This window comes from Gambusia affinis, linkage group LG01, assembly GCF_019740435.1.
Source record: "Gambusia affinis linkage group LG01, SWU_Gaff_1.0, whole genome shotgun sequence".
Classification (NCBI taxonomy): Eukaryota; Metazoa; Chordata; class Actinopteri; order Cyprinodontiformes; family Poeciliidae; genus Gambusia; species Gambusia affinis.
Window position 1 is genome coordinate 34298898 of NC_057868.1, and position 23839 is coordinate 34322736.

Below are 23839 nucleotides of genomic sequence, written 5' to 3' on the forward strand. Positions count from 1 at the left end.
AGATTTAGGAAAAAAGAAGCCAACATTTGTTGTTTTGTTGAATCAGGGATTTTTGTTTTAGTAAAAGTCCTATTTTTTATCTTTTGGCTCTAATTTGTAGCAGTGTAAAGGTAGCTGAGAGACCTCTGGTGGCAGAAACGTGTCACTCTAGTTTCTGCCAAATTACACTGGAAGTTGCATCTCTCAACACAGTAGAATATTATTTAAAACTTTATTTCAGCAATCCACTTTAGAAAGTGAAAAAACATCTAAAAAGAGAGAAGACCAAAACACTCCAAAATGCCATAATAGACAGCTGCTCTGACTTTGGGTTTGATAAAAACCCAAAGTAAAATTTTACTTTAAGCTTGGATTCCAAATGAAATTGAACAAAGCATTTTCATTTGGAAAAAAAGACCTTAGATCAGTCATACGATAATATTTCTGTCATCAAAATCCACAGAAATATACTCTTGATATATCTATGCGACTTTCAGTTTTTGAACTGAGTTACTGAAATAAAGAAGCTTTTCAATAATATTTTAAGATTCAGCTGTACAGCAGACAGATCTGCTTCTCTAAAGACCACTGTTGTCTATCTAAACAATAGGAAGACACTAGTTTTACATAAAACCTGTCGAAGTAAGGAAATGCTACATATTTTTCAGTGTACATTTTTTGAGATGGCTATGTATCAGAAGTTTGTATCCTACACTTATCTGCATGCAGACTCCAGAATAATCCTCAATATATTGGTGTACTAAAGCAGATATACTGCCCCTTTACCTCAATACACGTGATCTTTTTATTACCGTTTGCCGTTTTAGTTTCTGCATGGCCTTAATGGACAAAGATGTTCTATGCTGGATGCAACATGTAGCTTTGAAGTTTCCTGTAGTTCCTCTGCGAAACCTTAGTATTAAGTAGCATCTCTGTTTTAATGAAAAACTGGAGCTTTGGAGTCAAATTCCCACTAAAACTGTTACACTAGACTTCCTTTGCAGTCCACAGCAGGGCAGTGTTTTTATGACAATGCAACTCGCTCACTGTGCCATGCAAAGAGAAGCAGAAAAGAAGAGTTACAGGCGTTTTCTCAACCCAGGATGCATGTGCTGATTTTTTTGGGGGGGGGGAAAGTTATGCCTTGTGAATTACTTGTTCTGGTGAAGTCAATTCACAGGCACTCACTCGTTTTGGTGTGAATCACTTCAAAAAGAATGCATACGAGTCATTGTGGAAATGTTTAAAGTGGTGCAGAAAAACTGGAAAGTATGGTTTTTGTCGTTTGTGTAAAAGTACAATGGCTTTTTGGTACTCATCACTCCATTAAGACTGATGTAAAACTGGTTCTGTGAACCAATGAGAGAATGTTGAGACTAAATAAATTACTAAAAACATTTTTGATGTGAATTTATTGTCTTTTCTCGCAGTACCTGCTGCTCTCATGTACAGGCGTGTTTCAATTCAGCTTTATAAAAGGCAGTTTGTTTTGTTGCAACCAAAATAAATCCATAAGCAAAAACATGGAGGACAATAAACACTACATCATCCTGAACTCACAACCCTCACAGTGAAACATGGTGGTGGCAGTATCATGCGATGGGCACACTTGCACAAAGGCCTCATTTAAAAATGTAAAGACAGGAGGACTGGAGTTTGATGCTCCCGGTTTAGATCAAAGCATATTCTTGTTTAAGAATGGCCTAGTCAAAGTTCATACTTCAAATGTATGCACACATCCAACTTTGTTACAAAAAAATCATTTTACTTTCATTTGACAATTACCTCCTAAGTGTTAACCTATCACATATTAATAAAATCATAAATATTACTCAATTTCAGTTTGCGCTTGTAACATAACAATGCGAAACAGTTCAAGGGCTGCAAATAGATTTGCTGGCAGCTGAACTTACCACCCACATATTAACCAAAGAGTAAGAAAAAGATATAAAACTTATATTTACATGTTTCAACAAGTATTTAACTTAATACATAGAGCCTTCCAGCAATGTACATTTACAGACACTGGGCTCCATCAAAAATTGTGAGCAGCCTCTGGATGAATCAGAGATTTTCCCACAACGGTTTTAAATATCACTAACGTCCTCGTTCATCCCGCAGCTAGAGTGGCTCAGTGAAACAGGATGTGCTTGTATTTGGAGTTGGGAATCTGATCTCGACTCTTCAGCCTCCTAACTGCTTCCCTCATGTGTTTAGGCTGAAGTGGTGGCGTGTCTCCCCACTTCTCACAAACATCTAGAGCTGGAAAAGAAAAATGACATTGATAACTACATAATAGTCTATTTAAAAAAAAAAAAAGGAGTGCGTGCTTTAGAATAGTTTCCATCCTCTCACCTTCCTCAACAATCTCCCCGACAAAAACCTTGGCAATACCAGACATGGCAATAACCACATTCTGGGAAACTGATGATCCGGTTATGGACTGGATCAGCTGAAATATGGAAATCATAAAGCAGTAATAAGAAATTCCGGTTTGTAGTTTTGAAATAAATGTGTCAGTTTTAATAACCAGCTCACCCTCTTAATGGCAGCCTTTGGGAAAGCAGAACGTCTGTACATCTCATAGCGATTGAGCTGCTCTTCAGAAAACGATGACACCAAAACCCTAAATAATGCAGGAGGGAAAGAGGGCACAGATGGATCAAAAAGGACACTTTCGGTGAAGTTTGTAAAGAGAGAAGTGATCTTCCGTGACAGCCTTACTGCATCTTTTGTATTTCATCCTCGTCGACCTTGTGGCGCTTCTCTTTTTTCTTTTCTGGCTCCACCTTGAGTCGTTTAGAGGAAGGCTGACCGGAGGTTCCCTCTTCCTCATCGTCTGCTGCTGCCGCCGCTTCAGTTTCCTTCAGAGTACACAATATTACAAAGGTATTAAATAATAATTTCTGTATATTGTCATGCAAATTTCTGCACTTTACTTTTTAAACCAATTTCCACTGCAATGCAGGCACTTGACTCTTATTTATGGTTAACTCAAAAATATTCAAAACAGAACAAATTTTGTTAGTTTAGTTTTGTGTTGTCATGAAGTCAATTTCTCCGAAGTCATCTATGTGAACTTCTATAACCTTTGGGTTTAATCTCCAGTGATATTTGTAACAACTTCCTTTTTTTTAAAGTTAGCTTGGTCAGATCATTTATTTCACCCTATTCATATGACCGCTCTGTCTCTGTATCCGCTCGGCTGTCCTCAACCAGTCTGAGCCTGTCTCACATAACATGTTTACAGAAGCGAACACATCATATGAAACCCTCAGGTTCCTCTCCTGATGAGGAGCCCCGCACGTCTTTTTAAAGAAGTTTCAGACCATCAAGTTTCCATAATCATGCTTTTACTACACATGCAGTGGTGAATCCACCTACAGAAAAAAAAAAAAAAACACATATTGACCCCCCAGTTCTGTAAGAACATCAAGCCCATATCGAACATGTTGATATTGTCTGGTGAGTCGTTCAATTTTGCATAAGTACATCATCATGACACTTTTCTTAATCCAGTCTAGATTTTATGGTTGGTAAATTTCTATCAAATAATTACTGGGGGGAGTATTTGTTCTTTTTTTTTTGAGTCGTATTTTGTGTATCAACCAATCACAGTCAAAATTAGAGCTTGTTGATCTACTACAAGAAGATTCGAGAAGTAAAAGCTAACAGGCCATATTTTATTTCTTAAAAGTGTCATTGTATAATATGTGATTTTATTTTTTTGGCGAAATTTGGTTCATATTCCTCACCATTTGGTGGCAGTAATGCTCCATTAAGTTGTTTGCCAACCAGGATTAAACAATAAGTAGAAGAAGAACCAATCAGAATCTTTGGACGACGGCGACACCATAGCAACGGAGTCCACCACATCTCAATTTCTGTAGTCTCCTCAGCAGTTGACTAAATCACTCTTAAAGTAGGACTCTTTGGCAAGAATTTTTCAGATAAGAAGAGAGCTATGTTAGAGAACTGAGAAATTAATCCTACGACTAAAAGTAGCTTCTAATCATTTTAGGAAAATTCTTAGAATTTCTTGAATTCTAAAATTTGTCTCAGAATTTTACCTCAATAATTTCAAAGTTATTCACAAAGCACCTTAGGCTGTAGGTGTACACGCAGACAGTCAGTAAATTGTTGACATCTCAACGGCCACATTAATATCACCACATGCATGGCGAGAAGATGTGACAAAACATAAACAATGAAGATGTACATTTGAACACGTTGAAGCTGTGTGACTATTTATTTTTGCTTAGTTTCATCACTGACATTTTAAGATAAGATAGGAGCTTTCTGACAGAACTCAGAATCTTTGAGAATACAGGCCCTGCTATTTTGATGCAAGAAATCTCCTGCTTAGTTCATACCATCCCGTATCTTTAAAAAAAATATGTTTCCTGAGGATAACACTTGAAATTTGTTTTAAAACAATTATTGGCACTAAATGTGGTAGGCCTAAATCTCATACGATTCTCAGATACAAGTGGCAGATATGTATTTATCATCCGCTTCTTTTATGTGGGATTCGACCTAAACCTCTCAATTCATCTCTGCACCTTTTCTATCAAGGAACTAATTAAAATCACTTTGTTTCATCACTATGTAAAATATGTTTTACTGCTACTTGACTTGTTGACGTTTTAGAAACTTTTTTTAAGTGAATTAACTTACAGTCTTCAAATCTTTGAGATGATCCTGCGTAGACGCCTCTTTGCTGTCATCTGCAGAGGTCTCCGCAGAAGTCTCCGGAACAGGCTCATGTTCCGTCTTCGGATTTTCCTCGTTGATAAAGCCCTCTTTTTCAAATGAACCTTCTGTTTTTATCCGTGCAGGGTCCGCCATAACTCTTCAGATTTTTCCAACACAACTGCTCTTTACAGTGTAACAGTCTACACTGATACAGAGGAGGCAAAGCACTGATAAACTGAACCTGTAGTTTGTTTTATTTAAGATAACAACGCTCAAACAAAACTTGATCTGGAAAACATTTGCTTAAAAGCTAGTCAATGAGCTAACCGTTAGCTGTCGAAGACACGGTGTCGTTAGATAGCTGATGCTGCTAACACTTGACTAAAGAAAAACGCTGCTCTGATGCAGAAAAACACTATTTGTTAAATCAGTTGTGAAATAACGACCGCATTAAAAGTAACAAACTGTAGCAAGATTGGGCAAGTTCTCATACCTCCTGCTAATGTTCTTCCTCTTAGCTTTCTTTTCAGTGAAATGGTGTTTAAGAACTACTCACTGGGTTCATTGCCGCCACCACGCGGATTGGAGTGTCACTCTTTCTTTCTCCAATAACGAACAAATATAAATATTGGGAGTATTTGTGTGTAGAAACACGTTTTGCTTTTGGATTTCAAAAGCTACCACCAAAACTTAAAGAACACCCGTTTTTTCCCCTCTCAGTAGGTATACTTCATACAAAACCAGCACAACATTTTCATGAATCTCTTCATCATGAAAACGACATTTCTCTATTAGAATACAATAGAAATGTTATTTATTGTCCCTCGGTGGGGAAATTTAGAAGTACCAGGAGCAATTTACAGGTAAATGGCAGAATGTATTCAAACTGAGGTATACAATGTAAGAAAATAACAAACTGTAAGAGACACATAACAGACTGTACAGTAAGGGCAAACTTACCATAAAAGAAAAAAAAAATGCACGTAGACAGCGCTGGGTAGTATCTAGTTATATTTACTCAGTTACATTAACTTGATTAACTTTTTTGGGGAAAAACAACAACAAAACACTTAGGAATAGTTTTACTGCATTTTACTTTTACTTGACTAGTCATTTTATGAAGTACCACTACTCTTACTTCTGAATAATCTACATACTTTGAGTAGCTTCACAGAACGAAGAACAAATATATTTTAACCAAAAATGTATGAGATACAGACACACACATACAGTATAAGTGTGACTTCTTGTTTGTTCTCAAACTTTATTGTACTAATGCTAATTTGTGAAACATTTAATGTAATGTGGGTAAATACAAAGTCTCAACAGCTATGACTAAGAGCATGGGCATACATGGGTCATTCTATTATCTCTGAATAGAATGTTTAGAATTAGTTGTTTTTAATGTTTTTGCAAGACACGATGCAAGAATTCACGTTGCAAGAATTTGTTTACATAAAATATGACCCAAAACCTGACTAAGAAGTTTGAAAATGGACATTGTAATTTATTAATTACCTATGTTCTATAAACGTTTTTTTTTTTTTTAAATCTGTTTAATACTAGCTATCATGCTTATTTACGTAGGTTTTTATTGTAGGGAAAATTTTATTTCCTTTCATCTGATTCCAGGAAGCAACATCTTGCTCACTGTCAGAACATGATTACTGATACTACTAGTAAACATGCTGATATTATACTACAGTTTTAAATTTCTATCCTATTGAACGTTGACCGAATAGGAATATAACAATACATAAACAATTTTCTTCTTATTTCTATGACAACTATTGTTTTGGTAACTTTATTATTTTAAAAAAACACAAATTTAAATTGTTATTTAAACTATGCATTTTGTTTTGTGTGACGAAAAGTCTCCTAACAATAACGATAGGATTGATGAAGCTCATTGTTAGGTTTGGAAATTTGCTCTTGCCACAACGGGTCACATGAAAAAGCAGATCTACAACTTATGTATGGGAGCAATCCCATCCTGCAAGTATTAATGAACCTAACGTTTCCTAGCGTTGAGTCACACCGGGCGCCATCTTTCTTTTATCATCCCTATTGTATATAAAGCAGCGAGGGGCGGCGGTGGCTGGTGCGGCATTCGTGAGCGTCTGAAGGGTTTCATTGGAGATTAAGAAAGAAAGGGTAGTTTCGAGGAAGTGACGGACGGCGCTCGGAAGACTGGTCAGAGGAAGTTTGCTCGATAATGGTGCCGTGCGGCTGAACGAAACTTTTTCCCCTCTTGAGCGCCAGCGGAGTCGTGGATCGGGACGGAAGGATCCAGCAGGGCGGCCGGGGGGAAGCTTTTGTTTCCTCGCCACATTTGCAGCTCTGAGGAATAACTTGAGGGCTGGGAGAAAGAAAGAGAGGGTCGCAGAGAAATTTCATTCCCTACAACCAACCCCCCTCTCCCTCTGTCTTTCCCGTTCTTTCCCCAGCGCCTCCTGTTTTATTTTTTTCCCTGGGATTAGCGATGGGGAAGGAGCAGGAGCTTCTGGACGCGGCGCGCACGGGGAATCTGGCCGCGGTGGAGAAGCTTTTACCCGGGAAGCGACAATCCGCAGGCGGATCGTCTGGGAGCGCAGGAAGCGGCAACAGCAGCGGGAGCAGCCACGGAGCTTCCTCCCATCCGCTCTCCAGTCTGCTCAGGTAGGCTGTGGGATGACTGAAGAGGAGGCAGCCACCGGCACTGTTCCTGTCAAAATACTGTCTTATCATTACACTGTTAGCACTTCAGATATGCTTGCTTAGTTAATCAGTGATCTTTTCGTCAAAACAAACCCAACCTGAAACTGCTGTAACGAAGCTGTGGCATGCCTCTTTGTTAGAGCATTGCTTTTGTCCGTCTCCTGTTGTATGCATACAGTGCAGTGCAAAATTTAACATTTTGTCGCGTTACAACCGCATACTTAAGTTTAGGATATTGGCTCGAAATAAGCCATCCAATAGTGGCACAAACATATGAAGTGGAAGGAGAATGTTGCATGGTTTTCAGAAATGTTTTCCAAATGAACATTTTGTTTGTATTCAGCCTTTTTTACTGTCATAAATCAACCAAGTGTAGCTAATTTCTTCAAACACAGACTACCTTTGTTTTCAAGTTAATCACTAGTCACACTGGGAGAACTGCACATATCTGTAGCTCAGGTGGGGGAATATGTCAAAAGGTCAAGTTGTGGGAAGAAAAAGAGCAGCATAAGAATTTCTATTGGGTCCTAATAAGACCATTTAGGTCTGTAGGGAGGATAATCAAGGCTGACCTTCACTCCCTTCAGGACCTGTACAGGTTAGGGTCAGGAAAAGGGCAGCTGACATCTCTGCACATCCCATACATTCTGGACACATTGAAAACCAAAGTCAAATTAATTGCTTGTGCACACAGTCTTGGTCAATAAGCAGATTTGGGGAGGTTTACTTCAGCAGAGACAAGGAAACTAATCAGAGTTGAGGGGAAGTTATAGTACAGGGATGTCCTGCAAGAAAACCCGTTAAAGACTTCACGACAACAGGCTAAATTGATAGAAATATAGGTAAACGAGACTTATTTTTTCTTCATGTGCTTTTTGTTGGTCTATCACCCTGACATCCCCTCAAAATACTTTGATGTTTGTGGTTGTCACGTGACAAAAAGTATTATGAATACCTCACATTCATACAAAAAACAATTGCATAGTTTTTTTGCGACTTATCAGTAAACAAAGTAATCAACTAGAAAACAATCGAATCTCTTTGGCATTGATGTGTAATTAATTGCTTACACACAGTCTAGACTTGAACTGGGTTTAGTGAGGGTGGAATACAAATATAGTTATCATATCAGATTTAGTCAACCTTCTGGAAACTTTTATTCTCAAGCTTGTGGGTGTAAGCTCTGAAATATCTTTCGTTTAGCTGTGGGCAGAGCGAGAAGTCTCCAGTAATATATCTACGTTTGATGTGGGTTTTCACATCCAAAAGACTTGATATTCGTGGTCAGAAAGGTTTATCTTTACAGTTGAGTCATTTATCTTCCATTAGTCCACATGCTGCCTGTGCACACCCTGCTGTGTGGATTTGGACAGGGGAGGAGAGGTTTTAATCTAAAAAATTGCAACCTTATTTAATGTATTACTTTGGCACATGTTTGTGTTGAAGAACAAGAAAAACAACAGCTGAGGGATTAGCAGCAGATGTGATGGAGGCAGTTTCATTTTGTCCTGCGGATGTTTCCTTAAAAATTAACCCATAAGAATCAGCTTGGTGAACAACTGCTTGAAGTCTTTTTATAATTATTTATACCTGCTTTTAGCAGGAAGAACTTAAAGAGCATGTAGGAAAATGCTGCCTAACATCTAGCAAAATCTAAGATTTTATTTTACAGATTAGCGCAAAGCAGTGCATAATTGTCAGTTTTTTGAAAAATTACATATTGATCAAAAACCGAGATGCATATTTGCAGTCAATCCTTTGTAAAGTCACCTTGTTGGCACATCAGCATGTCTCTACCAGCTTCAGCACTGACATTTTTGTGCCACCTTCTTTGCAAAATAGGTAAAGGCCCTTGGTTAGACGACGTCTTTAGGCTGCCACCCATTCCTAGTTTGATTCCATTCTGGACTTTGTGTGAGGCATTGAAATCCATCTAAGTGTTTTGATCCAAGTCATTTCATTGTAGCTTTGTTTGTATGTTTAGGATTGTTGTTGTCAACCTTCACCCTAGGAATAAGACTTCTGCAGCGTCTTACTGGGTTTCCGTCCAAGTTTGCTCTGTGTTAGCACCTTTTCTTTACCCATCAACTCAACAAAGACTCTGTAGTCTGGACTGTCAGTTTGGGTGCACCGCCATGTCCTGGAAGCTTTTCATTTTTGGGCTGTTGTCTTTCCATTTTTTTTGTTAATGACTGGATAAAGAATATTGATTTCTAACCTAATCTTTAAGCGTTTCTAGAGTTTTATCCCTGACTTAATGCCACATGTTCACTATTGTTCACACAGGTGGACTCTATTCACTGATTAGATAGTTTCCTGTGGAAATTAGTTGCACTGGAATTTAGGGCCGCAACTAATGATTACTGTAGTGAACAATTATTCTGATGATTAATCAGATAACAGATTTGCACATTTTATGCAATATTAAAAGTACACAAAAAGATGCACATAAACAAATAATACAATTTTTTAAATGAGAAAATAAATATTTTATTGCCTAAAGTGCTATAACATAGTGAACACTTGATCATTTGCAGGAAAGGTTGCATCTGTAGTTAAGAAAATACTTTTAACATCAACATGTGAAAAGCTCAGCCCTTTCTGCTTGACAGGGGTGATTTTAGCTATTTTTTCTGATTAACTGATTAATAGTTGGGTAGCAAAATATACTTAATAGGGTTTTGTTTTTTTATTTTACAGAATTTAAACTGGATTAAACTAAAAGCCACGGGAAGAGTTTTGGATAGAACAGTTTACAAAGTTGTTTTTTTTTTTATCTTGAATACAAAATATATGTATTTTTTTGTGCAGTTTTGGCTTAATTACTGGTGTCTATGTTCTTTTGGTAAATGGTCTTGTTTTGGAGTCTGTATGCCAGTTGATGATGAATTGATTACTGAATTAGTTGAGAATTATTTCGATGATCGTGTCATCACAGTTAATCCGATTAACTGCTTCAGCTCTACTGGAGTTGGTTGGAGGCCATATTTTCAACTTTTCATTTTAAAAAACGTTTTGAAAAACTCATACAATTTTCCTGAAATTCACTTATCCACTACTGTCTTAGTAATCACTTATAATTCACATAAAATACACTTAAGTTTGTGGTTATAATGTGACAAAATGTGAAGGAAAACACCTTTGCACAGTGACGTGGCCACGCCTTTCCTGTCCTGAATGTTTGTCACTGAAAACATAAACAGTTGTTTGGGGTTTGAATGACAGGCACCTTTTGTCTTAGGCTGAAGTGTTGAAGTGAACTTTCTCGTGCTCCATCAATGTGTTACTCAATACAGACTGCGCAACATACTTAGGGTAATTGCATTAAACTCTTTTAATCGGAAATCCATTTCAGAAATGTCATGCAGTCAAGGCCCGCTCCATCTTTCACTCTCTGATCTGTGGGCGGACTGGAGAGTCCATTGCGTCATCTACTCTGTCTTGAGCAATCAATGTTTGGCAATGGGAACTGTGGGACATAATTGGCCAGGCCATGCAGGAAGTGAATAAACCCCTGGTAGAAACCTTGTTGCCTCTGGACACCTGAGCGCATTGGACATGTGAGGAGTACTGACCACAGGGGAGCCTGTAGGATCACACCTGCCTTGCATGACATTTGATTTGGTTTGCACGATGAAAATGTCAATACTGTCGTCTGCGAGTAAATTGCCTTGTAGTCCAGGTTGTGGATTTGCGTGTGTGTTGTTTCATTTATCAGAATGTATTTGTGACCTATTAATCATCCTTTGTTGGGGAAGTGTAGGCCTGTAATCTTGTCAGAGCAGATTTCATCTCAATCCAAGGCCGCGGTTTTTGGTAAATCTCGGGTCACGCTTGCTTTTATGCCCTCATGCAAAAAATAGATGTACTGTTGACACTTATGTTGCTGTGATGCACAGTGAAGCTTCCCAATGTGTATAAAGTTGCAAGTTGCATTGTTTAAATGATCTAGTTTCTGGTCCTGAGAACCTGTGTGCAGAGATGTTAGTCAGAAGCCGAGGCATGTTTATAGGGCAGAGCTATCCTCGAGTTTTGCTGCATGATCCACTCGACTTCAGCGCTGCTCTTCCAGGGTGTGTATGTGTGTGTTTCCACTAGATTTCTGGCGTTCTTTGCATGGAATGGGCCACATGTTGGGGCTTGCAGTGTTTTTGTAACCAGGCCGTTGTGCAGCTCTGCGGAATGCCTGCTTTCCCAGGAGAGTGTGTCCCAGGCGTTGCCATGAGATAGACACTGACCTTCGGCATTTTTCACACCGACTTCTAAGCACGACTTCATCAATTAGGGAAGCTAGGACGTGTTCTCAAATGTGCGGTATCAATATCCTGTGAACTTATCTACATTTGGTCACATTTCAGTAACACACGTGAATGTACTGTGCTGGTATTGCATGTGAAAGGCCTAAACAAAGCAGTGCATAGTTGTGAAGCGGAAAGAAAATGATACATGGTTTTTAAATGTTGTGTGAAATCCATTTGCAGTTTCACACAACACACAACTCTTGAGTCATTGCAGAATGCTCTTTAGCTGCAATGGCAACTGCAAGTCTTTTGGGTTGTGTTTATACCAAAGCTGCACATGTAAAGACTGAGAAATGTGCGTTCTGTGCAGAATAGCTCAAACTCAGTCATATTGAAGGGAGAATGTCTGTGAATACATTTATTTTCAAGTCTTTCTAAAGATTCACAAATGAAATTAGGTTTCAACCGTCCCCCAATATTGTCCTGTATTTAGCTCCATTCATCATCCCCTCAGCATGATGCTGCAGTGTTAGTGTTTCACCACACGTAGCATCTTTAATGTACAACAAAAAGGTTCAGTTTGGTCTGGACTTCCAGGTCTTGGTGTGTTTATCATTCTGTTTACTGACATTAAGCTACACATGGGTGAGCTGTCTTCACTAAGTGGATGCACTGGGTTTTATTCATGTCTATCCAAAGTTATTTCACTTCCTTATTAGTCTCTTATAAAAAGTATCCCAGTAAAGTATACTTGTAACAAAAAACAATAAAAAAATTATTTTGTGAAACCCCTTATTTACTTCATTTTCTGTTATACAATTCTGTATTTTGGATGTTTTCTGTTAAGATTTTTTTTTTCCACTTGCACTTCCTGGCCCGGATTGTCCTAACTCGGACAGCTGCTGCTGTTACACCGGAGGTGAGACAAGTTTCTGGCAGGGAGAACGGCTGCCCACTGAGGAGAAATTAACAGAGGAATGCATGGAGTCCTGGACGGACACTCCAAGAGCTTAGTGAGATGAGAACTTTCCTCTCCGCTTCACAGCCGTGTTCTTTGTCCTACTGACAAGCCACAGGATGGTGCTTTTAATATTCATATCAGGCCCAGAAAACCATTCTGAGACTTTTGTATACTTTCTCGTCTAAGGGAAATGAAAATTGACCTGTCAGTTGATCAGAACTGGACCACCTATTAAGAGGAGTGTAGCTAGTTATTTGGGAGAGGGAATCTTTGAGTGAAAAAGGAAGAGCTTATTTTGATTTGCTTTTACAGCCCTTTTAGACATTTTGTGAAAGAGCTGTTAAATAATTTGTTCTCTCCAGTTGCTTTTGACATTCTGCTTTAAATAAAATGACTATATTGAGGAGTGGTTCACATTTTTTTGGACTTTGGGCACTCCTCCAGAGCATCCTATTTTATCCGCAGTTTTCTGCTCACACCAGGAATAGCCGCTCTATCAACTATGAGAATATTTGCTGCTGTCCTTTTATCTCCAATAAGAAACTATCCCACAGGATTCTGTTTTTTGAAGATGTTTGGTTGTATGTGATATTGCAGTGGGGGACTGATGCGTGTTGAGAGGATAAGCTCGCAGAGGAGATGCACAACATTCCTTCCTCCACTTTTGTGCACATATTCAAGTATGCTGACTTGTATATGTTAGGCATGTTTTCTGGCTGATTGAAGTTTTAAAAAAACCCAACCTATTGTGATTTTGGCAGATACCAATTTATCTATTTATTTCTTTTGCGAAAAGTTGCTAAATACAGTGGCAATGTCATTAATTAGCAACAACGGGGGGACTTTTGTTAACTGCGCAGACGAGACCAGGTGAGCGGGTGGGTATTGGCTGATTACCGATCACCCAAAAACTAGGAAATCGGGGTGATTTATTGTTACCTCTAGTATGTGTGCACCTGTTTGCTTGTAGATATTATGCACACATGCACATCAGATATGCAGACACAATCAAGCATGGAACAGCAAAGAAATAGTAATATATCTCTATACTTGTATGTGTAGATGTTAATTAGTTAATCCACTTCCCCCTTTTGTAGATCAAGTAATTTCCACCACACTAAGGCAATCAACCACTATGTGTGTGTTGTTTGTTTACAGTATCAAAACAAATTACATTAAAACAACTTAAACCAGAAAGAAAAAAAACTCACAAAACTGACCACTTATTTTATTGTGCATCCTAAAAGGTTTTATTTCTGGGGTAAAATTCTCCCTGATTTGGATCCTTCAGTAAAAACAATGCGGGTTAAAGAATAACCCTGGAAAACCTCCCTGCTTCCTGGAAAAACTTTCTTGCACTGGAACCTCAAGTGTTGACAAGGCAGTTTGTACCACTTGCATTCCAGGAAAAGCCCCATCAGATCATCTCCTGCTGTCTGGGCAGATGCACCCACAGCGGTCACAGCACATCATTTGTTGACCTCTGAACTGAAACAGACATTAGTGGGAGGGAGCAGTGCTGGGAAATGTAACACCACAATGTTAGCATTCCAAGAGCATCTGAGTTTGGGATACTCTCCTCTGAGTGTTGTGTTTGTTTAGTCACAGAATCCATGCAGAATGGCGCCTAGCAGTGATGGATCCCACAGATGTGTTTTTTTTTTGTGTGTGTGTGTGTGTATGACAAATACAGTGTCCTCTTAATTCAGTCTCAAGCCCTCTTCATGGTGGTGGACTAAAAATAGCCTTCATCCAAGTGGGTCAGAGTTTGGGAGATTAGTTAGTAGTGGAGAGGAAGCTCCTTTGAAGTTTAATGGAAGAGAAGAAAATAATCTTGTGACGGTGCCTCGAAGGGTTGTTGGTTTTAAAAAAATGGGGGGTTTGGGGGGCTTCGGCAAAAGTTTAATCTTAGCACTTAAGCAGTTTTGTCAGTTCTGTAGCTTTCAGCACAAAGTGCTGTTTTGTATTTCTAGCTTTCTATGGTTCCTGTTTTAAAGCTGAAAGCTAAGGGAAGTATTGCAGAACACGCCTTATTCTGACTATTGAGTAAATTTCTCTAGTCTTTTATGCGTTAGATAACAAAAGCAAAAGGTAACGCAGCAGTCTGCAGTGAGAAGTGTCTTGCAGCTCATTTCTGACCTGCGCACATCATATGCGTCTTCTGACTGTTTACATCCAGCAGCTTAGATGTTTTCTCATCCGTCTGGCGTCTACGTCTTTCCCACCCTGCTTCTCTCAGCAGTCGTCTTGCCCGCCTGCTGAGGCCAACCTCTGCTCTACCTTCAGACTTTGAACATGTTACACATGGAGCTGTCCACCCAGAAAGCAAATGTTACATGTTTTTCTTGTTATAGCCCTGCTTTTCTTTGCTGTTGACCAGGTAGGGGGAAAAAAAAGGAATAACCCTCGCTTTAATTTCAACAGTAAAGGGCGGATTTAGTCTGTGGAGGATCAGTTTCATGGCCACAAAAATAGGTTTTTAGAAGGCTTCTTTAAAGATTGATTTTGCTGATGAACAATGATAAACTAGCTGAGCTTTTAACAAAAATAGTCAAGCTATGCAGACTGCATCACACAGAAGTTCTGGTTTTAAAACAGAGTTGTCAACATAACTTAAAAAAGCTGCTGATTCACCTCAACTCACAAGTATTGAGCTGAAAAGAAAGGTTTGACAGAAAAGAGGGTTTCTGTCAAAACGAAAATGAGATTCCCTATTGAAGCATCTAAGATAACTGTACAATTGCTTAAGGACAGTGTTTCCATATCCTTCCATTGTATTTTAGTCCTTGTTGGCTGTTTTCTTCTTTCCTTCCTTGTAATCCATTTTTATGAGTTTTCTCCAGCTTTTTTTATTCTGGAAATCATGTTGATTCTCTTAAACACTGTTCGACTGCTCTGCTGCGTGCCGTGTCTAAGGCATATGCAGTTCTTTCACACCTCCTGCTGCAAAACAGATGCCCTGTGAAATACTCATTGTGAAGTTATGAGTTGTGAGGACTCAATCAGGATTTGAACTGAGTTGCTGATGCTTATTTTTATTTTGCTTTTAACCATAGTGGAACAGATTTGGTTAGTAGGGGAGCTTTTGGCTTCCCTCAGCAGGCCGGTTGGTTAAAATTCATCACCAAAATCCCCTTGGAGATTTTACCAAATTGACCAGTAGGTGTAAAGTAGATTCAGTGCAAGCTGAATCTGTCACTCAAGCATTTTGATGATTTATGTCACCTTGTCGAGATGTTCTACCTTGTCAAAAAGCTGCTCTATAATTTTAAAGCCTAAAAGAAAAACAGAAAAAACTAATAGATGATATTCGAATACATTCTAGGACTGACCCCCCAACCCCCCTTATTAAAACTGCATGGAACCGTTTTGCATATTGTTATTCTCTTAGTAGTTTAAAATCAGTTCTGCTGGTTAGAACTTAAAATTAAGCCATTATTAAATACACTTACTTACCTAATTAACAGTAATAGAAAGTGGGAACAGAAATATCTTGAAAATTATATTCTCTAAGACTTAACTTGAAACTCCCCACAAACTATGTAGTTTGTGATTTGTTGCTGGATTTCAGTAGAAATGCACCCATTAAGCTTTTCTTGGTACACATTTTTTTTAAATGACTATCATAAAACATAAAAAGAGAAAAAAAATGTGCTTGAAGTTCAGTGATGGAGGTAGTAACTTTGAAATCAACAGGCGATGAAGAGATTATGAGATTATCTCTATTTATGCATCAAAGCACATGCTCCTAAACTTTATCTGATTTTTACTAAACTCACAGCAAAGTACTTCAAAGAACAGCTGTTTATGAGTATTTACAATAATGTGTGTGTTTCCAGTTTGATGAACAACAACAAAAAGGAGATTTTTCAGGGTTGTACCTGTTTCCTATCAGTTAAAACAGAGCAAAGTTAGGACTGCTTAAATTGACTTATTTACCTAATTTACCTAAAACCTTTACAATGATTTTGTCAGTCCTAGTAACAGACACATATGACTATCGTCTTACTCTGGCTTTATGGTAATAATTAAGAGCTCTCCCAGTTTCTCCCAGGGAGATGCATGGTCATTAACCACATGATGAAAATAATCTCATTAGAAGCACTTCTTTGATATATGTTCAGTGCAGGCTGTCCTAAATTTAAATTGTAAAATACAGTCATGGCTCTTTAGTTTGTGAAAAAAATCTGTTCGTTATTGCATTGATCCCCTTTTTTTGTTGTTGTTGCTGTTAGTCAAATTTCACTTCTTCATTTCTCTGACTTCTGGTCAATTTTCCTGTTTAAACATGTTCATATCTCTCACCTGTGATCCAGATATGTGTATTGGTCTGCAGTGTGTTGCTCTTTGCTGCAGTATTTTGTCCTGCACTCATCAGAAATGGAGACTTCTGGCAGGTGCTTCAGTCTGAGCTGAGATGAAGATGCTCAGGTCGACTGCTTGGCAGCAGGGCATCTGGTTCCAGCAGCTGCCAGCACTATGCATAATTAAGCCAATTTTCCCAACGGTGGCTGACATGAGCCAGTCTCTGCTGGGCTCGCTGCCCCTGGGCGGACCGGTTCCTGGCAGTGTGGTCACACTGCTAATAGACTGACGGATAAAGCCATTTGTGACGTGGGGTCCGCGCTCACCTGGGTTCTTCTGTGCTTTAAGGGACTGCTGAATGGATTTAGTCTTTTCTACCTTCCTAGGAGTCCATAAATCAACATTTAGTTGTTTGTTTTAGCTTTCAGCTGATGTGGATTCTTCTTTTCTTTTTTTTAATGCATTATTAATTAGCTGACTGAATTTTCTCTTTATTTTCTGTTTACTTTTTCATCTAAGCAAACTCAATAAATATGCATGACCAACTGGTTATGTATGACCTACATTTTATGTATTGAAGCACAAATGAATGTACTGCATTTTTAAGTTTGGTGTTACTTAAATAATAAACCCAGCTCACAAACACCAGTATCATTTCTGAATGATGTCAAATTGTAGCCTTTGTTGCTATTATGTAAACTGAAATAGGCAGGACATCCAGGTGTATCTCAATAAATTGAAAAGTCACGGTAATTAAATTCAGATATAGATTCATTATGCACACATTCATACATTTCAAGTGTTTAATTTGGTTAAGGCTGTTGATTGTGGCCTACAGTAAATGAAAATAAAATTAGTTTCATATAGCATTTTTGTAGTACACTGGACAAAAGTTTTTAAAAAATGAGATTTTTAGTGTAGAAATGTTATGGTATGACCTGATTATGACGTACACAGTCATAAACAAGTTTGCTGACTTGACAGTTGTCTACTAGACACTCATTGATGGCCTCCGTAAGGAAGTTAAGCCATAAAAACAGTTTTTTCAGAAGCGGACTCTTCAGATTTCTATTGCCAGGCATATGAGTGGAAAGTTGTCTGGAGGGAAAAAAGCACCATGGATGGCAAAGGTTGTTCAGTTGATCTAATGCAGTATCCTATTTTTTTCCTAATTAAATTACATTTTATTAAGCCACAGTTATCTAAAATTAACTGATAGCGCTCTCTGTGTAGCAAGGCTGTGGTATATCTTTTAGTTTTTGTAAAGAAATGTTAAAATAAATATATTTTTTATTCATATTTTATTTTACTATGTACACCTGTATTGACGGTATCATGCTGATTTACTTGAACACTTACTGAGTGCAGGGAATGTTACTTGAACTCGGACTCAAACAGTTTAAATATTAAATTGACATTAATTAATTATATCCCAATTAACTGAGGTGCACTTATGTTTTTTTTTTATTCCTCCAGCCACAGTGATCAGGATTTGTAAAACGCCTATTTTAACCCCCATGAATGTCTTGCAAACTCCAGCTTCATCCCACTGATATCCCCACAGGCAAATTAAGGATTAGCTCAGCTTTTCAAACAGGAATTCCTCAGCCAGTTCCCATGAATGTGCCCCCTGCCTCCCTCTCCAACCAAATCAACTCTGTTTTGCCCATTACCTCCGCTGTGGGCCTAAGCTCCATCTCTCGGTGAGGTTGGTTTTGAGCCGTAGTAAGAGGATGAAGTGGATTGTGGAGCACCAGTCTAACTCATGCCCTTGAGTGCCACGCTGCCAAAATGCTCGAAGGACGAAACACTTATGCAGCTTTTAAAGCCGCTGCTGCTGGCAGCTGTCTTAATAGCAAGCAGGAAGACTTTGACTGTAAGGAAATGTAATGAAATGTTCACTTGCCCTGCATGGCAGCAGTTCAGATGGGATTTATGAACAGCTATGGTCCTGATTAGAAATGTGATATGTAGCCAGCATCATAACGTGCCTCGTGATGTGCTGTGCTCCTTTTTGGTCATGAGGCAGGTCAATGTTTGTAACATTAAGTAAACCTTCTTTTTAAAAGTCTCTTTTTTTTTTTTTTTAGCTTTCATGAGGATAGCCAATTAGCAAATGCATCATAAAAAAATTGACCTAGATCATCTTTGCCCATTGCTGAGTGTTTATTTTGCAATCTGTTCGACGTTACACCTCCTACAATAGGAGAGGAAGCTTATTTTAGCTTAGAAAGCTGATTAAAAGTATAAAATTTAATCTACCAAATATTAAACAAAATAATGGATGAAAAGATTTGGGGTTATAATGATCATCGGTGTATCAATGGCTTCTTGCATCTCTGTCCTCACTCTGACTTCAGTTTTACCACCTTACTGCATCATGTTGTACATAGGCATGTTGAGAACATGCAAATAAATTCATTTAATGGTAGTTTCTGACCAGTCTGTCATCAGTTCCCATGAAGGTGGAAATCAGCCCACTCAGTTTTGAAAAATTTCTGTCCCCACTGAATCCACTTTGAAAAGACACAAGTAGCTTCCCATAAATCTAGCGACTCGGTAAGTTGACTCTCACCTGCATGTTTCCGATCCAGAGTTATGTGGTTTGTCTGTTTAACTTGGATTTCTTAAACTAACTGAACTGTAGCTGAAGAACAGTTCAAATAATAATACAAGGCTTTTTGCTCAAAGCTCTTGCACAAGTGTCATAAATACAGCTGAAACACTACTTCCTTTAATCTTTCAGACCCTAAGCACATAAACCATGCTCTGAACAAAAAAAAGTCATCTTACCTCATATTATGTAAGATATGCAGGTTTTATAAATTCAGAAATTGGTTTAGTAAAGTCTTGAACAAAGAGTAAACCCGAAGACATTATATGTGTGGTTCAAAGTGAAATGATAAATACTAGTAATCAAAATGACACACCTCACTCAGTGTTTATGTAGCAAATAACTTTCTGTTGATCTCATTTTTGCTCCCGCCCTTCGTCTGACATATGGCATATTTTCCCTTTATGGATGCTTCTTAGTTCCTGTTGATGGTCATTTTCATTTGTGGGGGATTTTACTCCTAGTAGTTGCATAACTCTTCTATGTAGGACAGCGACTGGAGGTCTGTTTGTCTCCTGTTTTCCCTTCTGATGAGATCCACACCCACATTTAAGGCAGGACTATTCTCCCTGCAACAACTTTGACAGGCAGAAATCCAGATGTTATGAAGACTGTATGCATCAGCGCCTTGAGTACTCCCATAGAAACCTTTGTTGCACATTTAACAGAGGTTTCTCGATCTCCACCATTTCCTATTATCACATTTTCCCAGTTGAGTGTTTCCTCTGAGCAGTGCTTTTGATGTCCCGTGACTTTCTGAGATGTTACCCAGAAGGCCTGCTCTAACAAATAAACAGCTTATGTTTTGGATGGCGGAGCTGAGCCTCCCCCGTGTGTCTGCGCTCTTCTCAGACCCATTGTTCTGCAGGCTACAGAGCCCTACACAAGACACTTATTTAATGAGACGGCTCTGACTGTGTAATTGCAGGCTGCTTCGCTGAGCTATTGTGGGAGATGTATTTTAAGGGGGCAAAACGGCCATTACTGCGACAGAAAAGAGCTGTGTGTGTGTGTCTCTTTGGGGAGTAAAGTCACACAGTGATGCGAGGACACCAAGGAAACTTTTGTCGCTTCATTTACTCACTGATTATTTTACGGATTTAAGTCACATTTTGTCTGCAAAAATTATCCAGCTGATTTTGAAGGGGTTTTTCTGCCCTGAAAGGACTTGGGGAATGTTTAATATTCAATGGCTTGGAAGGATTTAGATATAATTCAGTTTGTGTTTGACTGTTCAAATACCACATCACTCTTTCTGTTTTCCTTTCAGACAGTTTCTGTTACATATATGATTGAAACAGTATAAATAAATAAAAAAAATATTCACATATGTTTGATTCTCTCTGAAGCCCATCTCTGTTTGCTCCATTTCCTTTTCTGACTCCGCTCTCAGATATTTGGTTCACTCGTGCTGGGATTTCTAAGTCACATGATTTATTTAGGATTTGTTGAAGTCTTTCAGGGTGCTCCACATCCCGTCTTGGCACTATGTCTCGCCAGACATCCTTTAACGTTGGCTTCTTAAATTACACTCTCTGTCCTCCTCTGCTGCTTCCCTCGCCTCTTCCTTGCATCATAGTTCTTTCTTTCCTCACCACAGTGCTCTTTGCAAAAGAAAGAAAGAAAAAAAAGGCCCAAACCAATCAAAATTGACAGCTGAGTTCAGAGCAAATGAATGAGAGTGCAAGGGTAATACTAGGCTACCTCACATGTCACCCCATGAATATAGCTTTAAGGTCTTTCCCTGCTTTTTTTCCCCACTGCCTTTGCATATCCCCACCTTGTTTTTCTCCAGGTCCCAGGTCATCTTAGCACTTGCTCAGGAGGTGTTTAGTTGTTTTTTTGTTTTTGTTTTTTTTATCTGTTCCTGATTTTCCTGTTTTCTGGTGCTGGTGCAGTTCCATTCTGTTTCATTCTTTCTCATTAAAAAGAAATGTGCTTGAAGGTGGTTTCCCACCGTCATCCTTATGAAGTCTTAAATTAATGTATCTAAAATTAAGGCCTTAAAAAGTCTTAAATACATGAATCTGAGGTTTTAAATTTTGTGGTGGCAAGACTATTTAATCTTGTGTATCCTATGTAGGCTTTCTTTTTCTCGTGGGAATTTTTTGGCAGGCAAATGTTTGATTCGTGTTTGAGTCCTGTTTTCATTTTGACTCAAGACGGTTAAGGCTACTGGTGACTGTACACCCTTGTGAGATAGCAAAGTGTATTAGCAGCTGCATTAGGGCGGACCATTGTTTCAGATTCCTCCCGGGGAAACGGATGGAGGAGAAAAGCTATCTAGCTAATCTGCTTTTTTGGTATTTAACATGGTTTAAGCCCAAATTTATCACCAGTTGTTACAACGTCCGTCTTCACCTTTGGATCACTTTTGTTTCAAACCCTTATGATGCTACATTCATTCTGTGTAAAAAAATAAAATTAATAAAGTTTTCGCACTACAGGAGTTAAGACTGTTTCTTTTGTTCATTTCAGGTCTTGAATTGCATTCATATTGGTCTTTAAAAGTCTTCATTTTTAGTTGTTGAAACCCTGCAGCTGTATGCTAGCAAAGACGGGTGGTGGTGATGCAATTTAGTTGTGGGGCAATAGTGAGAATGAGATGGTGGTCATCCTGTCAAACGAGTGGGAGCCGTTTGTTGCCGTGTTGCATTTGTGCATATTTTTTCGCCTGACCTGTCAAAAACAGAAGTCTAACAATCATCTCTGTTTTTCACAGCATCTGGAGGGGCCCCAATGTGAACTGTGTGGACAGCACTGGATACACGCCTTTGCACCATGCTGCCCTCAATGGACACAGGTACATTGGAGATGAATAAGAGGATCTGCACAGCAAATTTGTATTTTGTTCCAAATGTATTAAAATCACAAAATATTTAATGCACAAATATGTTCAAGTTTTGTATTTAGGTCTAATATATGTTAGTGTGACTTACATTCCTATATTTAAGTATATTTGATCCTTTATTTGACAAGGACAGAAATCCAGATGTCCTTGTCAAATAAAGGACATCTTGTTCTTTACAGTACTTGTAAAGAACATGTACTGAATATTTTATTCTGTGGAAATACCTCATTAAGAAGCTGCTACTCCCACATATGTTGCAGATTCCACTTATGTAAACATGTACATCCTCCTATATGTAGCTTTTATATTCTCCATCTGCATTCAAACTTGTAAATTTGGAAAAGCACAAACTAAACACTTAGAGACCCTCTGAGAAACTGACTTCCTAAGTGCAGTTTTGTGTGATGGCTTGCTTTAATCTCTTATTTTGCTGTGTTCTTTTCTTTCTATATGTGACAATGAGCATAATCTTACTGGAAGCACACATTTGTATTGTATATTTAATAAAGGTTTTTGGATTCTGATTCAGTCAATTGGCATTGACACCTGACTAACTGGTTGGACACTAGAAAATCAGATTTTATTTTATTTCTTTGGATCAAGGAAGGGGGCACACCAGGTTGCCGATTCCAACAGCAGCGTTTGGTGTAGATGGTGTTACCTTGGTAAAGAGACTTGGTTAGAAAATTTTCAGCATTTTCCTCTGCCACCAATGTGGCCGCAGAGGAAAATGAAGTGAAGAATATACTACTTGAAGGCAACTGCATTCTCTTTGTAGGCATTCTGCCTTTTCATTAAGATTAATACTTGAAGAAAGAGCAAGTTTCAAGTTGATAACAGGAAGGCTTAATGTATTACAAACAAGTCGCTTTTTTTTTAATCCTTTTCAGTTTTCAAATTCTCTGCTGTGAAACACATTGGATTGGAAAGTGTTGGCAACCTTTTGAAAGTCCTTAGATGCTGATAATGGCTAAGAATGTCTAAAAATGCCAGAAAATTTAGTTGTTTTTGTCTTAACGTCTGAGGATGATTATGTTAGGAAAATAAAACAACAGATAATCACACATATTCCAAAATTTTCAAAGCATATTGTAACAGTGTTGATGTACAAAGCTGAACACCTCCAGGGTGTAGGGGAACACCGTGCTTTTGCTTAAGTGTTTGTACACTGAGGTCTGGATTTGCAGACACTAGTCCCACAAGGGGGATTAAGGTATTGATTGTCTGTGCTCATTCATTAGTGCCTTCCATGAAGGTTCTGACCCCTCCTGTCTTTTCTTCACAGTGCTGTGGTGGAGGCGCTGCTACGAAATGAGGCCTTGACCAACATCGCCGACAACAAGGGCTGCTACCCGCTCCATCTGGCTGCGTGGAAGGGAGACGAGCGCATCGTAAAACTTCTCATTCACCAAGGACGTTCAAACCCCCAGATCAACGAGCAGGTCTGCCACTCCTGTGTGCTTGTTCTTTTAGTTACGGCCACATTTGCGGTTCTG

The 23839-nt window shown here is 38.7% G+C and overlaps 2 protein-coding genes across 9 annotated transcripts in view; one reads left to right on the plus strand and one right to left on the minus strand.

Annotated features, from left to right (window-relative positions):
- Positions 1-1374: 1374 nt before the first annotated feature.
- On the minus strand, positions 1375-5245 carry taf11 (TAF11 RNA polymerase II, TATA box binding protein (TBP)-associated factor). Of its 3 annotated transcripts, none has more exons than XM_044129185.1 (6): positions 5168-5245; positions 4657-4874; positions 2704-2843; positions 2518-2605; positions 2335-2431; positions 1375-2241 (listed from the first exon to the last, which is right to left on the minus strand). In XM_044129185.1, exons 2-6 carry the CDS (start codon positions 4825-4827, stop codon positions 2111-2113), a joined length of 627 nt encoding a protein of 208 aa, XP_043985120.1. In that variant the 5' UTR covers positions 4828-4874; positions 5168-5245; the 3' UTR covers positions 1375-2110. The 3 variants fall into 3 exon arrangements, with proteins under 3 accessions (XP_043985120.1, XP_043985111.1, XP_043985125.1); XM_044129176.1 differs by having other exon boundaries at positions 4657-4879; XM_044129190.1 differs by having other exon boundaries at positions 4657-5206.
- Positions 5246-6551: 1306 nt separating this feature from the next.
- The window catches only part of LOC122838443 (ankyrin repeat and SAM domain-containing protein 1A-like), a 64227-nt gene continuing 46939 nt past the window's right edge, over positions 6552-23839 (plus strand). For 4 of the 6 annotated variants that reach the window (XM_044129107.1, XM_044129117.1, XM_044129126.1 and 1 more), the window contains exons 1-3: positions 6553-7332; positions 22215-22295; positions 23629-23785. In XM_044129107.1, the coding sequence (XP_043985042.1) occupies positions 7157-7332; positions 22215-22295; positions 23629-23785 (414 nt within the window). In that variant the 5' untranslated portion in view covers positions 6553-7156. Of the gene's footprint in view, positions 7333-22214; positions 22296-23628; positions 23786-23839 lie in introns of all 6 variants that reach the window. The other 2 variants (XM_044129091.1, XM_044129099.1) reach the window with 1 other exon arrangement.

Excerpts from the sequence above, each read along its gene's own strand:
- taf11 (XM_044129185.1), bottom strand. The coding sequence starts at position 4,827 with ATGGCGGACCCTGCACGGATAAAAACAGAAGGTTCATTTGAAAAAGAG. Across the intron at positions 2,606-2,703 it reads GATGAAATACAAAAGATGCA|GGTTTTGGTGTCATCGTTTT; the intron begins GTAAGGCTGTCA and ends TGCATTATTTAG. Across the intron at positions 2,432-2,517 it reads CAAAGGCTGCCATTAAGAGG|CTGATCCAGTCCATAACCGG; the intron begins GTGAGCTGGTTA and ends TCCATATTTCAG.